This window comes from Protopterus annectens, chromosome 13.part0 (assembly GCF_019279795.1).
Source record: "Protopterus annectens isolate FY-2018-M chromosome 13.part0, PAN1.0, whole genome shotgun sequence".
Classification (NCBI taxonomy): domain Eukaryota; kingdom Metazoa; phylum Chordata; order Ceratodontiformes; family Protopteridae; genus Protopterus; species Protopterus annectens.
This window is the reverse complement of record NC_056747.1, coordinates 446550586-446569060: the sequence shown is the minus strand read 5'-3', so window position 1 is coordinate 446569060 and position 18475 is coordinate 446550586. Positions and strand designations below refer to the sequence as shown.

Below are 18475 nucleotides of genomic sequence, written 5' to 3'. Positions count from 1 at the left end.
CAGATATCTTTCCCGGCGGGGGGGAGGGGGCACTCACAGGGTGACCCACAAGACAGAGGCTGCAAACCCTTGCCTGCCCTTGAACTGTACAGCCATACTGTAATGTCTGGAAAACATCAGCATGGTTATCTAGGTGAATAGTTCAAAAACACTTTGAACAGGGAAATTCCAAAGTGTACGTATGCTTTTGTTAACATAAGGAATCCTGACTCCTGCAACAATTTATATAATTTTTTGGTTGTCTCTAAAATATCCTGTTATTAAGGTTACAACCTTCAATGTTGGACACTTTTCTATATTCCAGTGTATTTGCTCCTGGCTCAAGAAGAAATGGCTGCAAAGGGTGTTCACACCAATTCATTCACCTGGTTAATAAAATAAAATAGAAATATTTGGAAATTATACATTATTACACATCAATATCCATTGTAAGCAGTGAAAATTAAATTATACTAAAAATGCAAATGCATCCATTTATGTAACCTCTATATACAGTTAACATCCACAAGATGTTAATTGAAAAACACTCCTCCTTTGATCTCAAAGCTGCCATTTTAGAATATTAAAATAAATGTAAAGCTGATCACAGTTTACTTAGGTGGGACAAATTGTTGCAGTTCTCCATCAGTAATGCTATTACTCAGACTAATAAACACACGGAGAAGGAAGTTTCTTTAGTATTCTGCATTAGATCAAGAACTGTAAAATGGGGAATACCTGATATTACCCATTAGTTAATGTAGGCCATCAGTTACACAGTACAAATGTAGGGATTTTCCCACACACCTCGTGGTTGTGTGTGTACTGAAATATAATTTCAATTGGCTGACTTTCTACTCCAAAGGAAGCTCAATAATCTTTTAATGCATGTTTAATGTACCTTATGATCACAAAGTACGTTTTCTGTAATAACTATGCAGGCTAAAAATAAAGGAAAGCATTACATTTATACATGACTTAAGATGACTGATACCATTTCATTAAAGTTTATTCTAATGAAACAGAAGTAATATACAGAGCTTAGGATAATGGATACCGCTTCATTAAAATGTTCTAATGAAAGAGAACTAAAAGTGTCAGACAGTACAGCGTACAGTTGTACAAGATGTGAATACTAGGATGTCGGACAAAAGATGGTGTATTGTAGTACATCTGGTGAATGATGTGCTCAAGACTGCTCCTGAGGAATTACTAAAACAAAACAAACAAAAAAGGATGCATTTGGTATATTTTCTTCTTCTTGCTGTCTGTTGACCATCAATGTTAATTATTAAATCAGCAAATCACCAAGCAAGAAGAAAAACAAACAGCCACAGAAAAAAGAAGCAAATTCACTTAAGCCACTAAATAATTTATTGACTCTAGCGCCGCTGCAGCAAAGCCTTCAAGGAGTATAACTAAACATTCACATAACACTGCATAAATACATATAACAATTGATTACTAAACAAAATCAAAAACTTCCAATTGAGTGGCTGCTGTTTTTTTTTAATTATTAAATCGGTCATTCTTTTCATGGATGAGGTCCAGTCAATCAGCAGTCATACATTAAGCCATTAGAGTTTTTTTCCAAATGGCCCAAAGACCACACCTGGAGGCTGACAGAGGCACCCAAGTCACTGAGTGAGCATACTACAATCTTGCCATAGCATGAGCATGCTCCCACGTACGTGCTCTTGGAGGGTTACCATAAATGGCTTGGGATCACTAAGCCCACCCCCCATGTTCTATGTTCATTATGAACATACAAGCCTCTCCTTGCAAGGGAGCACTTTGTCTACCAGGACCAACCCCACTCCACCACCAGGATGGGAAAGCCAAAAGAAGTTGCTCATTACAATCCTCCTCCCTTGCCTGATTCTTCCAGTACCTCAGACACTAACTTAACCTGGGTCATCTGGTCTGCAGTCATGGTTTTATCCATCTATTCTGCACAGTTGGTTGGGGGGAGGGGGCTGCAACTGAAATATTTTAAGATTAATGTGCAAACAAGCAAGCATGTTCAGTCAAAGCCTTAATGAGGCCTGTGAATAGAGTAGACTGTGGTTTAGTATGTACTTCTTCACTTTTTGGTCCAAAAAACAGTTCTTTTTTTACCCTGCAGGTATTGCTGAATCTAAATTATGGATCATTTAGCTGGAAAAAAGTAAAAGGGTTCCAAATACAGTCATTCTGATTAGTATGGAATGGAAGGAAATTATTCAATTGTGGATTAAGGTGTACATTTCAACATGCCAGTATAAAATTAAAAATTCAATGTTGAACTTAAATAGCCTTTGGTTAACACTGTCACCCGAAATTTCTTAATTCATTTCATAGTTGTATTCAGCCCTCTGCAGCTAGAAGTTTAAAGATATTAAGCACATTTCTGTAATTTAGTTGATACAAGGTTTTCACAATGAAAAATAAAAGTAATACCTGTAGGCAGTCAGTTCCACCTTCTCGTGGTCATTGGTTACAAGCTCTGGAATAAGTGACAGGTGAGAGATCTGTGTGGCTGCCCAGCCAAACTGAAAGATGACAATGAAAGGAATGAAGTAGACAAGCCCCACCCACTGTGGTGCATCAGGTCCTGCCCCCAGAACAGGATTAAATATGAATGGAAAGGAGAACAAAACACTGACGGTCCCTGCAGAGGATGACAAGACAGAAAAAGTAAAACACCAAGCAGAACAGTAAGATTATTTGTTTCATGCCTTTCTTTTAAAAGTTCAAGCTCCCATGAAGATATACATACAGAAATACATATACTTGATTTGCAGGGCATCTGCCTGCATCCCATAATTTTAGACTTTCAAAGTTGATCAATTACCCTCAAAGCTAGTCAATACAATTTTATATGTTTAGATATATTTCAACGCTGCTGTCAAGTTCATGGCACAGTTACTGAGTTGTTTAGCTCCAAAGATATTTATCCTCTCCATGACTGTGAAAAGTAGGTAAAATTTCATATTAACTAAAAGTGATAGATTTCCTATAACTGCCAGGAACAGAGTTATAACATGCATCCCAACCAGTCTTAAATACAAGCAGAGGTAGAAAGCAGATAGTCAACCAACATTTCAACATCACATAAATAAGGTAGGTGTTTGTTAGATCACTTGCTGACCCTCATTTACCTGGTTGCCTTCAGTTCCTCTCCAAAATGGCAACAGAAATAGGCATACAATTACATCCTACTATGCCACAAATGGCCAATGTATTCAGGCTGCCATTTAGACTACAGTTAAGTTAACCCAAACTACAGTATGTCACAGTAGTATTATTAGTGGTCTATTCCTTTTACCACTGCCACCTCATCCAGTGAGCCAGCAGAGTGGGAAGCACAATGAGCCATCAATCTACCTGCTGTCAGATCACTCATTCAGGTGTTTTGCTTCTGATTAACTGTTTATACCTCCATCAATGTCTATCAATATGGTTACATTTTTTCTCTTCTTTTGATTTAGTTTACTAATCAGTAGTATATACTAAGGCTGCCCATGAGAGAGTACTAAAACAAAATAACCTTACAGGAAATAAAATAAAATGCCCAATAAAGCAGTAGTTACACCGTAAGCTCCACACTTACAACGAACCAGGCACCTGGATACCAGAAAGTCTTTACTCATGTAATTCCTTGTTAAGCGCTTTCTTCCCCTGCATGACATTTCGGGGACATCATCAGAACCAAAAAAATGATGATGTCCCCGAAGTGTCATGCAGGGGAAGAAAGCACTTAACAAGGAATTACATGAATAAAGACTTTTTGGTATCCAGGTGCCTGGTTCGTTGTAAGTGTGGAGCTTATGGTGTAACTACTGCTTTATTGGGCATTTTATTTTATTTTATTTGCTAGTTACTTGCTGGTGCCCTTTTCAAATGGATTTTGATGAACCTTACAGGAAGACAGAACATATAAAGATTTTCTATAGACAGCTACAAAAATCTAGACTGCATTGAAGGCATATCAAACAATGTGTACATGAAAAACATGCCTGCATTGCAGAGTGAAGAAAATGCAGTTATGAAAAGAACATAAATACACAAACAAATAACATAATAAAGGAAATCTACTAAACTTGTAGATCTGATCATGCCAAAACCCATCATAACTTCTTTTAGCCAGTAATTATTTTCTGTCTACTAACCTCTTCTCCTTATACTACTCATCCTATCTATTCTACTTCTTTCTTCTTTTTCCCTTCCTCCAGACTTGAACTCTCTATAACTTGACTTCTCTTTCTTATCTGCCTATCTTATAATTTCCCCTCTACTACCTTTTACTTCTACCCAACCTACTGACTCCCACCTCTGACTATACCTTTTGCTCCAATTTTTTCTATGTTGTTTTATTTAAACTTTTAAGCTGCACTCTACGTATTTACAATATCCCATATATTCTATTAACTTCTGTTAGCAGCCATTTTTTATTGTAATTATGTTTTGGTATTGGAGCTTCCCCTGGGTTTCCGCTGAAAAGAGGCTATTGCTCAACTGGACATACCCCGTTAACAAATGTTAAAATAAAATATATACATAAACAAACATGACAAAAACATTAATTTGAGCCTCCTCCAGCAGCACAGAGGGATAAAATCCAGACTATGGCCCAAGTGACTGGAGTTTAATTAGCATCTCAGGTCTTTCAGAGAAGTATAGACATGCTTAATCTGAGGGGGGTGGACTCAGACACAGCATGAACAAGTCCCATCAGAAGACTGATTAGGATATAAATTATGCAGCCTGAGGACAGGAAGTAGGTTCACCAAGCTACCAATGTGTGGTAGCCTTGGCAGTAAGAATGTGTGGTAGATTTATTTATTTACGTTATGTTTGTTTACTGGGAAAGCCGGACTGAGACAGAGCCCATTTTCAGTGGCGACCTGGGGAGAAACTCTCCAGACGCACTTCTTTGGAATGCAGGAGGAAACCGGCCACCCTGAATGGGTGGGGTTAGGACCACCATTAATTTCCTCAAAGACAGAGGTTGCTGGCAATAACAGAAGTAACCATCATGGTTGTCAGAATAATTATCCCTCCAGATGTCTCTCTTCACCATACTTCTGGAGAACTTCCCATCAATGAGGGATGAACGTATGGGGGAGGCTTCATCGTCATCAGCCATGGAGGCAAAATCTACCCAAAAAAAGAAAAGGCACAACAGAATCAAATTAGGAACAGACGGATGTCCAGGTTAAAGCGGAAACACTCACAGGTCCAGAAGGTTAAAGTAAAACTGCATACAAATAACAAGCAACACATGAATAACCCAGCAAGCACTAAATTGTTCAATAGAAATACAGACAAATCCCAAGAATATAAGAAAACCTAAAGTTATCCTAAATCTGCATTCCCCGTAAACATTAATAAATGTATTGGGAGTGAAGCAGCAATTCAGTATTCTTTTTACTCATGGACAGTGCTCCTTAAGTGGCATGCATATGTATCTGTTATACAAGTATAGAAGTTTCTGCTTACACCACTCTACATTCACAATTTCCCTGGAGTAAATTAACTGATATAAGCAGAAGAAATTTATTAGTAGTGTACATTTCAGGTTACTATTTAAAATTAACATGTCCGTTAGCAGCACTAGCATTGTTTTTTTTTTTTTTTTTTTTTTTTAATAAACATCTTTTCACCCTAGTAAATGATTACACTACTGTTATATTTTTCCACTGTGCTATTTTGTTGGATTACAAATTAGCAATATTTATTTACTGACAATGATATTTTTCTTTCTTCACTTTAGTAACACCTGTATTTTTCATTACTTATAATAGTGACCTGGATGGTGCAAATGGGGACGTTTTCCATGGGGGCACCACAACTCCAATAGCCATATCACTCAGTGGTGTAGCATAACTTTGATTATTGATTCCTACTGAATCAAGGGTCTGGGTCAGTCATCCAAAATGATGGCTGAAACGGTCCATTAATCTTCCCTGTACATTCCTTTTGGTTATCCATCTTTCCTCAGTAGAAGGCCTTGATCTAGCACCGATCTCAGGGTATGGCTTTGGTTCAAATGTGATCCACTAACTTGTAAACAGAGGGCAGTCTTCACTTTATGTTATCACAGTGTGCTCAGTGGTTTTTCAAAACATAACTGTCTAATCAATGGGTCAAGCCAATACGGACAGTTAGCATTTCTTAACTGGTCTGCATATCTTCTCTATGTTGCCAGTCCCATACCAACAGTGTATATTCCTAAAGACTCATTCTCTGAAAAGTACAGTTGTGTACACTTACCATAAATGTAGATGTTCGAGTGTATTCACCGTTGCAGTCATTACATTTGGGTTATCTGCCTGCAGGTAGCCCTCAGCCAGCCTGAATATCAAGGGAGGGTGGCCTAATGGTTAAGGTGTTTGCCTTACAAACACAAGGTGCAGGGTTTGAGTCTCACAAGGGATAATTGCCTAGGCTTACAACGGCTCGCAAGTTCAGTTAGCTTAGTACTAACCTATGACCCCAAGTCTTGGATTCCTGCATCGGATGCTGTCTCTTCTTCCATGACAGCAGGGGTATATAAAACATGCAGCCGACACCATTACATCAGTTTTTCTTGCCCCAGGTGTCAGGTGCCCCCATAATGGGAACCAATTATATGTTATGTTACACCTCCAACAAAAAGCAAATACACCAGAAAGGTTACATACACTAAACAAGAAGAAAGGTATAGCCAAGAGAAGTCAGGGGGGCTGGAGGGAGGGTAACCAGGACTGCAACAGTGAATACATTCAAATATCTACATTTTATGGTAAGTGTACACAACTGTACTATGTTCTTCATGTTTCACTGTTGCAGTCATTACACTTGGGTTGATTCCCAAAGCTAAGGAAGGGAGGAGGAAGTTAGAGAGCATTAGGACCAGCTATTAGGCCCTGCAAGACTGCAGTGGCAAACCCACCACTGGATTTAGAAAAATAAAATAGGCATGTGGTAATGCTTGGTAAAGGTATGTACAGAGCTCCAGGTAGCAGCTTCTAGGATGTCCCTAGTAGGGACACCTCTGAGAAAGGCTGTAGAGGTAGATGCAGCCCTGGTGGAATGTGATCTTCTCTCCTGTGGGATAGGTTTTCCATGGTGCTTATAGCAGAAATGAATGCAATGGGCTATCCACTTAGGAATGGTTTGCTTTGAAATGGCCTTCCCCTCTGCCCCTGCAGCAAAGCCAGCTAGCAGCTGTTCAGATTTCCTGAAAGGCTTAGTCCTGTCCAAATAAAATCTAAGTCGTCTGTGCACGGCCAAAGACTGCAGTATTCGTTCGCCTTTGTTTTGTCGATTCGGAAAAAAAGTAGGCAAATGAATGGACTGATTAAGGGCCACACTAGACACCACCTTGGGCATAAAGGAAGGATTGGTCCTGAGGGACACCCTGTCTGCATGGAAGATGATGAAGGGCTCCACTGCCATGAGGGCCTGTAATTCAGACACTCTTCTTGCTGAAGTGATGATTAGAAGGAAGGTTGTTTTCCAAGAAAGGAATTACAACTCTGCAGTTGCAGCTGGCTCAAAAGGAGCTAGAGACAGCTTTTGCAATACAAAGTTAAGGTCCCAGGCTGGAGTAGGGGCTCTCCTGGGTGGTCTTAAATTTTTGGCCCCTCTGAGGAATTGCTATAGCAGGGGGTGAGAGAAGAGGGGTGGTGTAATGTGATGAAATGGCAGAAGCATGAATTTTAATTGACGAGAAGGAAGGCCCTTGTGGAGCATCTTGTGCCCATCCTCTGAGTCTGGCTCCAGGAACAGTATTCTTTTCCACTTTTCAGCATAGGATTTTCTAATACTAGACCTCCTTGCCTCCAGAATGGCATCTAGCACCTGTTTACTGAGGGGAAGCTATTTGAGGGCTCAAGGAATTAGCCAGGCTGCAAGGTTCAGGGTTTGAAGCTGAGGGTGCAGAATCTGGCCCTCCTGCAGGGACGGCAGGGAAGGGGTTTGAGGCAGGTGCCATGGTTCCAGCAGTGTCATACTGCACAAGAGGGGTTACCAGTGCTGGCGTAGCCAGTCTGGTTTAATCAGTATTGCCCTTGGTTTGTCCTGTTTGATCTTTAGCAGAACATTCGAGAGGAGAGGCAGAGGGGGAAGGCATAAACTGAGAGGCTTTCCCAGGTAAAGGACAGGGCATCCACTTTCCAAGCTTGACTGTGGGAAGTTCTTGTGCAGAATTTGTCCAATTGGCAGTTCTGAGGGGAGGCAAACAGGTCTATCTCTGGATTTCCCCATTTGTTTCTCAAAAGGTTGAATATCTTTCGTTCCAGTTTCCACTCGTGTGGGTCCATGAGATTTCTGCTTAGGTCATCTGCCAGTGAATTTAGCTTGCCTGGCAGGAATTGAGCTTGTAGGTGCACTTGGTAGCTCAAGGCTGTGTTCCACAGAGGCATGGCTAGTCTGCAGAGAGGATACGAGTGGGTTCCCCCCTGCTTGTTTATGTACCACATAACTGTGGTGGTGTCTGTCTTTACCAATAATTGTCCTGGAAGAATGTGGTCCTTGAAGACTGTCAGGGAATTCTGTACAGCTAACATTTATTTTTGGTTGATATGCAGGTGCATCTGTCTCGGTTTCCGTTTGCCCTGAATGCACTGCCCTGCTAAGTGAGCCCCCCATACATAATCTGATGAGTCTGTTGTTAGGGTTTGGGTGGCAGGGGGTAGAGTGAATGGGAGCCCCTTGTTGTGATAGCAGGCCTCTGCCCACCAAAGGAACTGTCTTTATACAAGGAATGATAGGAATCATTGATTCCAGGTCCTGAGAATGTTGACACCATAGGCTTTTTAGATACCATTGTAGTTTCCTCATATGCAGTCTTGCATATGGAATTAGTAGAATGCAAGAGGCCATGAACCCCAGGGCTTGCAAGATTTTCCTTGCAGATAGCTGGGTCTTTGTGGCCAGTAGTTTGAAGTAGGTTGTCAAATAAACTTTTTTTTCTGGAGTGAGGAAAGCCATCTGGGAAGTTGTATTCAAGCTTGCTCCCAGGAATACAATTTGTTGGCAGGGTACCAGGTGAGATTTATTTTCATTTACGGTGTACCCCAGTGAGTTTAGAAGTTTATTTACGAATGCCAGATGTTTTAATAGCAATTCCTGGCTTTCTGCCTGAATCAGACAATTGTCCAAGTATGGGTATATTTGAATATTTCTCTGCCTGCAAAATGCAGAGGCTGGAGCTAGACACTTTGTCAATACCCTGGGCGCAGTAGATAAGCCAAAGGGAAGTGCAGAGAACTGATGGTGCATGAAGCCTGCCCTGAAGCGTAGGTATTTCCTGCAAGATTCCCTTATTGGAATGTGTAGGCAAGCTTCCTTCAAGTCTAAGGTTGCCAACAAGGCATCTTTGCCTAGCATAGGAAGCAGCTGTTGAAGTGTTAGCATCTTGAATTTTGGAATTACCAAAAAAAGTATTTGGAATAGAGAGGTCCAGGATAGGACGCCAGGAGTTGTCTTTTCTGGGTACCACGAAAAGTCTTGAATAAAAACCTTGTCCCTTTTCTTCTGCTGGGACAGGTTGAATAGCCCTGACACTTAGAAGAGAGAGAACCTGCTGTTGAGCCTCTGCCCACTGATTTGGGGTAGGCCTGGCCAACCCTTTTGGGTTGGTAGGGTGTGGAAGTGGAATCTGTATCTTTGGGAAACTATATTCAAAACCCATTTGTCCTGGGTAATGAGTCCCCAGTTTTTTGCATGCAGTGCAAGCTTTCCCCCTAAGGGAGCAGGCAGTTGAGCAGGGCTTGGAAGAGGTTAAGCTTAAGTCATTGTGACATTTTTCCATAGTGGGGTGTCTTACTACTTCCAGCTTTGGAAGTGGGAGCTCCCCACTGCTTAGGCCTGTGTGTACCTTGAGACTGTAGCCTAGGTGGATCTGCTATTCCTGGGTTTGGACTGAGAAGGTCTGGACGAGACTGGAATGGACTAATTCTTAGAAGGCCAATGCCTACTAAATCTGGGAGGCTGTACTTGCAGGAAATCATTAACAGTTTGCATAGATTTAGCTTTTTCCTCCATCTTTTTAAGAACTACTTCTGCTTTGTTACCAAACAGGCGGTCTTGGTTTAAGGAAGCATCCAGCAATTTAGCTTTTACATGATCTGGCAAGTTTTGCTCCTTAAGCCAAGCATGCCTTCTAAGTACAGACCCAGTGGCAGCAGCCCTGCAAGATGCTTCTAAAGAGTCAAAACCACATTGCAAAGTATGTTTACCAACTTTTTCAGCAGAATGCATTAAATCCTGTAATTCTTTATGTTCAGAGTCAGGAATCAACATCAGTTTCTGTTTAAGTAATCCCATAATATGCTGCTGATACTTTAACACATGAAACTGGCAATTTAAGGCCCTGATGGCCAAAGTAGCAGAAGTGTATACCTTCTTCCTCCATCTGTCCAAGGCCCTAGAATCTCTATCAGAGGGGGTAGGGTTTTTGGCAGCAGTAGCCTTAATGCCTTTTGGTCCTTGGGAAATGGTCTCTGGATCCGCAGTAGGATTCTTGAAACTTGTGAGAGTCAGGTACTCTGTAGTAACTGTCATGTTTTCTGGGAGCTGGAGGTAAAGTGTCTGGGGCCAGGCTAGATTCCAAGAAGGCATCATCTACAATTTCCAGAACAGGAGGGATAGCTAAAGGCCTGTGTTGAGGGAGGAGCAAGAATTCCCTAAGCCTCTTTTTGGAGTCAGCGGAAATGCTCCCTAAGAGAGTGCAAGGTTTCACCAAAAGAAAAATCTTCTGGAGGGGAAGCAGAGGGAATGGAATCCTCAGCATCAGAATCCTCATAGGTGGATAAGGGCAAATCCTGGTAATCAAAAGAAACGGAATTTTATTTTCAGAATCCTGATCAGAAGAATCTGAAGGAAAATCAGTTCTAGGTCTCTTAGAGGTTGGCTTCCCCTAATTAAAGTAATAAGGTCTTCAGCCATTCTAAGCATTTGTTTTTTAGGCATATGGGTCTGACCATGTGGTTTGGATATCGGTTTTCTAGGCGTGGGTCGAATTTTAGGCCTTGATGAAGAAGATGGCGTTGGTTTGAAATGCAAGTCTGTAGGCCCACTCTCAGAAGCCAGTGCCTGCATAGCGGCTCTGGACTCATCTAAGGTAGAGACATACACAGGTTCCATAGTCGAAGAAGCATCTCGCTGCATACCTGACTCCAAATGGGTCTCTCAGTAGAGGCCTGCGAATCTGAAGTAGCGGGCATCAGGGGCTGCGAATGCACCTCACTGAGTACCGGCGAACTGGTGACTTGCTTAAAGGAAACGTCATCAGCATTTTTTGTCCTATGCCGTATGTCTCTGTCTTTATCTTTATGTTTTTTCAGAATGTCGATAGTCGGATGACTTACCGAAGCCATTACTGGATAGTTAAACAGAGTACTAAAATAATTTGCTGCAAAAATAAACTGACTACATATAGTTCGGGGGTTGAATAAGGCACAAAACCGACAGCGAGGGAGGTTGTCGTCTGGGCCTAAGCAAGGAATGCAGTACGAATGAAAATCTTTATGAGGTATTTGCTTTCCACAGGTAATACAATTGTTAACTTTTACTGACATCAGTTAAGAGCAAGAAAAAGGATCCCCACAATGGGGTACTTAGCTTTCTTGAAGACTTCGGTTTTGAAACTCGAAAATGAAAATTTCATGAGTCGGCCGAACGGCACTTGCAAACTGCTTCTGCTTCAGGCACCGCGTGGCAAGAAAGACTTATGTGATGGTATTGGCAGCATGTTTTATACCCCTGACGACCTGACGTCATGGAAGAAGAGACAGCATCCGACACAGGAATCCAAGACTTTGATATTCAGGCCGGCTGAGGGCTACCTGCATGCAGATAATCCAAATGTAATGGCTGCAACAGTGAAACATGAAGAACATCAACTTTTTTATCAATTCTATACATGATGTCTAATGGCAAAACTTCCCATTGGCCTGTCTAAGTTGAAGTCATGCCCTCATCTGTGCACATCCTGCTTCAATAAATTCAGTACATATGCGGGTTTCTCTTCAAACTTGGCACTTGACAGTTGTGCAGAGACGTAGACATTGCTAATGTGGTATTCATACTATGTGGTACTTGTGGTGGTAACATTATAGTAAGTGACCAACAGAATACTAGATACTTATTTTTATAAGAGTGATTTTGCTATTGAGATTTATTTTTGGACTAAATTACTGCATATATGTGGATTTTTTTTTCAAGACAAGAAATGTAGTGGGTAAAGAAATATCTTCTCTCTGTAGTGTCTGGAGTGTTCTCTAACTTTAACTTTAATTGGTCATTATTATGAAGACTTAATTTTAGTACAATGCTGAAAAACTGGTATGGCTCAGAGACAGGATGCTGTGATACTCTGAAAAAGGGATTGAGAGAAAATCTCATCTAATCAAGTTGGCAGCAATCTGCAATTTAGAAATGTCTCTAAACTGAAGAGTATCACTCACAATATACATTAGCTATACTTAAATCAAAACAAAAAATACCCAGAGCCATGGTATACATGAATAAAGCATTGACTATACCATAGCTTAACAAAGTTTAATTAGTGATTTGGGCATCTGTGGCCTGGCAAGGAAATGTGATCAATCAAGGAGCCTGAATCCTCACCACTGAGGCTGGAGAGATATGTTCACTTGGAACAAAAATGGATACGCTCAGTGTTTCCAGATGCAGCTCTCTGCATCAAGCACAATTTCCCTTAAGAGCACACAGGGAACACACACAGTCCAGGGGCTAGTTTCCCTCTCTCTCTCTCTCCAGATTCCCAATAAGACTCCTCACTGGAACAGCTATAGAGATGCATTCTCAGCAGAGTGTCCAAGCCAAGTCCTCCACCACTCTCTCTGTGAAACCAGTGCTCCATGTCCCTGCTCCAAGCAGCTGACACACACACGGAGATCTGATTTTCGCACACATGCACACGCACACTTGGGAAATGCTGGCACAGATTTACTACCTGTGCTCCGTTCTGCCCAGACTATAAGGTTGTTACTGCCACCAGACACTCCAAAGCCAGCTACTCTAAGGCTCTTACAAGGGTACCCAATTACACTAATGGAAATTAATAGCAATACAAATGATAGTGTTTAGCCAGTGCAGTAAGGCTTTCAGGAGTGGCCACAGTGTCACCAAATAAATACAAGTCCTCTCAAAGTTTAAAATATTCTCTAAAGGACCAGGCACAATGAAAAGTTTAAATATATTTAATAATAAATAAAAGAACAGGAAAATACTAAATATCTATTTACAATAAGTACCAGAGTTTCACTCACAGGAAATATTAAAATAACACAGATGAATAGATTCACAAAAATACATAAAAACAGTATTTAACTAATCCCACTATATTTTCCCGACTGATCTAAAAAAATTACTATTCCCTGGTCACTTACTAGAGGAAGGCAAGATGAAGTAGGTGAGTGGTCTCCCTTCTTCGTCAGGTTTCAAAAACAGACAGCCATAATACTTCAGTCTCAGATGGTATTAAAACATTATGTTAGTGATGGATTACAGAATGACATCACATGCATCTGGTCATCTGACTTCTATTTCCATGCTACCCCTTTGGCTAGGAGCTGCCAGGATTTAACACATGTGCCAATAACATACACACACAGTTTGCCAAAATCTGTTGCAGCTTCTGAACGTCATAAAACACTTCCACTCTTCCACAGTAGCAATTAGTTCACCCCAAAGACAATACAGAAAGCTTCCTTGTACAGACTTTTGCCGCTGGCTGCATTGAGAACTGTAAGGTACAATATTTATGGCCTAAGTCAGGTAATTTAATTTCAGAACATTTTCAAAAAGTTAGCTGCAGCTGGACTTTGATTAACCTCTTCTATTCCAGTATCCACTGTTACAATATATTAATTTCTACAATTATAATGCATACATTTAATCACTTACTATGTGCATTATTTATTTACTTTTTTACATTTGTTTACCGGGAAAGCCCGACTGAACAGAGGTCCTTTTTTTTAGCGGAGACACAGGGAGAAAAGTTCCAGATACATGTAATAACATTTACATACTTTTAACATTTGAGAGATATGGTCACTTCACTCACTTTGAAATACATCAGAGATGCATAGAGTTTACATACACATTTAGAGATATAATGAATTTACATAACACATTTAGAGACATATACAGATTACCAAAGACACTTCATCTTGATTGAAGTAGCCAATATTTTTTCTGTGAGGTATTTAATTTCAGACTTATATCATTTTATGTGAGCTCTAGGTTAAGTCTAGATACAATATTGGTATAGCATGCTGGTTGGAAGGATCTCGAAGGAAGGATGTGTTACAAGATGACATACAGGGTGAGGTGATAGCTTATTGCAAGTAGGACAGAGAAAAGGGAGATGAAACAATAGTGGGTTTGTGATGTAGGAGAGAGAGTTTAATGAAACTAGGATAGAGAAGGGAGAAAATATATTAGTGGGGTTGCAGTGCAGCGAGAGAGTATGTAGTAGAATAGAAAGCAGTAGGGTAATAATAGGGTAACACAGTAATAGAGCCATGAATGCTGAAGGTGGTGTTGAGGTTAAAGAGGTAATAGGAGTACACAAGGAAAGTTGGAGGGGTGAGTACCAATAGGCGAGTGCCAGAAGAAAAAGTACTTTAGTGGGGTAGCAGGGTTTAGAGAGTAAGGGTATTGGTAATAGAGCAGTAGGCAGAGAAGAGTTAACTAGGGTTGTAACGTGCATGTATATTTCTTTTCTGTCCAGCAGGACAAACTGTTGATACAGTTCCAGCACAAACAAACCTCACAAATATATTTTCAGCACAAGCATCTGTACAAATCAGTTAGATATAAAAATGACATAATTCTTTACAAATTTCTAGCTAGCTATGTTGGCATATGTTACACATCCACTGGCCTACTTCTCCTGGCATACTTGGCAATACCTCACATTGTCACATCTCTCCCCCCTTTGAAGGCTCAGGATAGTTTTTCATCTCTTCCTCCCTTTGAAGGCTCAGGATAGTTTTTCATCTCTTCCTCCCTTTGAAGGCTCAAGCGGGCAGGCTGATGGTACTCTTATCAGTTCTGTTTATAGGAAACCCTTCCACTCCAATTCATTGTTACATGCATCCAGTTGTCATCCAAGACACATTATCAGAAACATTCCAAAATTTCAGTACATACGCATTCGACGTATTTGTTCTAGGGAGGATGATTTGCTTTACTACAATGCTGACCTTACAACTAGCTTTATACAAAGAGGTTATTCTTCTACTCATTTATCACCTATTAAGAATCAGGTTGACTAGATGCAGAGACATGAGTTGTTGATGTATAATCAACTGAAGCCTGGTGTTGATAGTAAGATCAGGTTTACAACTACCTACTAGGTAGAAATACCTAATGCTTGGTTAGTCTTGTTCAGAGACATTAGAACATCCTACTAGCAGATGAATATCTTGGGACACATTTTGGGGGATAGGTGTGCATTTTCCTTCCAGAGAGGGATCACCTTGGGTGGTCATTTTAGTTTCTATAAATGGATCTCTTTACCCAGTACTAAGTCCCAACGTACTCTGGATGGTACTACCTTGATGGGGTGTTTCCCTTGTGGTCACTGTAGCTTTTGCAAATGTAGTTAAAACCAAGGAGTTTAGTAGCAAAAATACACCACGGGTTTATCAAATTAAAGTGTTGACCAATTGTAGCAGTGATTGAGTTATATGGCCTCTTGTAATTGTTCTGCGTTTTATATTGGACAGATGTCCAAACCAATGAAGTTACGCTTCTCAGAACATCTTAGTAATATGAGAAATAATGTTATTACTAATGCTTTATATAAACATACCTTTGTACATAGTACTGCTTGTTTTCACTTTACTATTATTGACAAAGTAGGTGGACACAAATTTATTCAAACAAAATAGCATGAGATGTTAACTAAAAAGGAAAAGGGTTGGATAATTAGGCTTGGTGGACTTTTTCCTCAAGGTCTAAATGAACATCTGTAGGATATTTTTTTCATGTTTTATGCATCATTTTTGCATATGTATGTATATATGCTGTTATTCAATATGAAGTTCTCATATTTTATGCATCATTTTTGCTTTTGTATGTATATTTGTTGCAATATGTTAGTTATTATTGGTGGTGGGTATGCATGTTTGAAACTTTGTTCAGTAGTTTTGATATACTTATTTAATTAATTATTCATTAATTACTGTTATCTATTGGCCATCTGGTGGTGCTCTAATGATTTATAAGTGGTTAATTTTCACTCACTTGTTTTTTTACACTGAAAAAGGCTCTCTTGGGGCCGAAACTGGTCTGTCTGTTATTAAAGAGGATTTCTTCCCCATATGGTGCTGGCCATTTTTTGAGTTTTTCAAGTAACCCTGGAGAAACATTGCTTGATAGGAATGAGCCTTTCTGGGCATACATTAACCCATACCATGTCTTGACAGCCCATCTGCAATGGTATTGTTGACCCCAATATGGTGCTGCACTGTTATATCATATCCCTGCAACCCATGGCTCCACCTTAACTACTTGGCATTGTGCTGGCTGGCTTGATGTAGCCATGTTAAGGGATTGTAGTCTGTACCTGCAGTGAATTTACTTCCATACAGTTAGGGTGAGGTTTCTGCAGTACCCATACTATGGTTAGATACTTTTCTACTGCTGCATAACATTCCCCCTGAGGTTGGAGTCTACAGCTGAGATATACCACTAGGTGCTCTTCTCAGTCTGATAAAACCTGGCTGAGTAGCCCCACACCATGATTTGAAGCATCCACCCCCATAACAAATTTTTTGTTGTAATCTGGACTGGCTAAACATAGGGGGTCCTCCCAAAGCCCCTTTAAGCTTCTGGAATGACTGCTCATAGGCTGGGATCCACATTGTTTTGTCTGTCCTGTTTTTCCTAGTCGAGTCTGTGTTAGAGTAGCTATTGTACTATAACTGGGAATTAATTTTCTATAGTACCCTGCTGTTCCCAATAATGTCCTCACCTGCTTTTTGGTAAAAGGGGCAGGCCATGCCTGAACATCTTCCACTCTGGCAGATTCTGGCCTGAAGTTACCACTCCCCACTCTATGTCTTAGGTAGGAGACCTCTGCCATACCCACCTGACACTTATTAGACTTATGGTCAACTCTGCCCTTTGCAGTCTGCATAGGACCTCCCTGACATGCTGAAGGTGCTCATGCCAGGAATGGCTGTAGATGGCAATATTATCCAGGTAAGCTAGGGCATAATCTCCTGCTCCTGCTAGGATATGATCTACTAGCCTCTGGAAGACCACTGGGGCACTTTTCATCCCAAAGTGCATCTTTGTGATCTCGCATAATCCAAAAGGAGTCACAATGGCTGACCTCTCTCTAGCAGTTGCAGTCAAGGGCACCTGCCAGTAGCCCTTGGTCAGATACTTAGCCCCACCCAGCTATTCTACGGCTTCATCTGCTCTAGGCACGGGATAAGCATCTGACTCTGTGTGACTATTTAGTTTTCTGTAGTCCACAGAACCTGCTGCTGCCATTTTTTTGGTACCAGCACCACTGAGAAGGCCCAGGGACTGCTGGACTCCAGGAATACCCCCTGTTCCAACATTTCCTGCATCTCCTCCTCAGTCTGTCTGACTCGCTCGGGTACCCTGCAAGGGGCCTGCTTGACAGGCTTTTGAGGTCCTGTATCCACATGGTGCTGCACCAGGTGGGTACACACAGATTTCCCAGTGAACATGCCCCCAAACTTCTGTGACACTGCTCAGATTTCCTGGGTAGGGGATAGCCACTGGGACACTGCTACCCCTTCCACTGAGGTGTCAGTCCAAGCCTCACTGAGGAGATCAGTCACCAGATTCCCCTCAGACTCCTCCTGACATCCACTGCAAATACTCGGCACCGGGGCCTCCCTATCATAGTAAGGCTTCATTAGTTAACATGGTACAGTCTGTGCCCCTGCCTCCTGCCTAGCAGTTCTACCATGTAGTTAATATCACTGATCTTCTTAACTTACCACCTTGAAGGGTGCTGCTTAGTGTGTCTGACAGGAAGGAGAACCATAGCCTGCTGTCCCACAGCATACTCTCGGGCTTGAGCATTCCTGTCATACCAGACCTTTTTCTGCTGTTTGGCTCCTGCCAGGTTCTCCTGGGCCACGACCATGAGCTCCCTAAGCCTTGTCTTGAGGTTTAGGATATATGCCACAACATAGTGCTTGTGGGATTCACACTCACCTTCCCACTCATCATGAATAAAATCTAAAGGCCCCCCTCACTCTGTGCCCATACAAAAACTCAAAGGGTGAAAAACCTGTGGATTCCTTGGGTACCTCTCTGTATGCAAACAGCAGATGAGACAAATATTTGTCCCACTCTCTCAAACTGGTCTGTAAATGCCAGTAGACCTTGCAAATCCAGGCCAATAAAAGTTTTGCATAATACGTCTCTTCATATGCTTCCTGCCCATACGACCCCCAAAAAGAATGTTATGGGCTATGGCTAGAAGTGTCAGATGGTAGGCACT

At 41.2% G+C, this 18475-nt stretch overlaps 1 protein-coding gene across 1 annotated transcript in view; it reads right to left on the bottom strand.

Moving 5' to 3' along the window:
* Positions 1 to 18475, bottom strand: part of LOC122787398 (major facilitator superfamily domain-containing protein 12-like) — a 163215-nt gene that overhangs the window by 53361 nt on the left and 91379 nt on the right. Inside the window, exon 2 of the mRNA XM_044054093.1 lies at positions 2419 to 2629. Within this exon, the coding sequence (XP_043910028.1) occupies positions 2419 to 2629 (211 nt within the window). The remainder of the gene's footprint in view (positions 1 to 2418; positions 2630 to 18475) is intronic.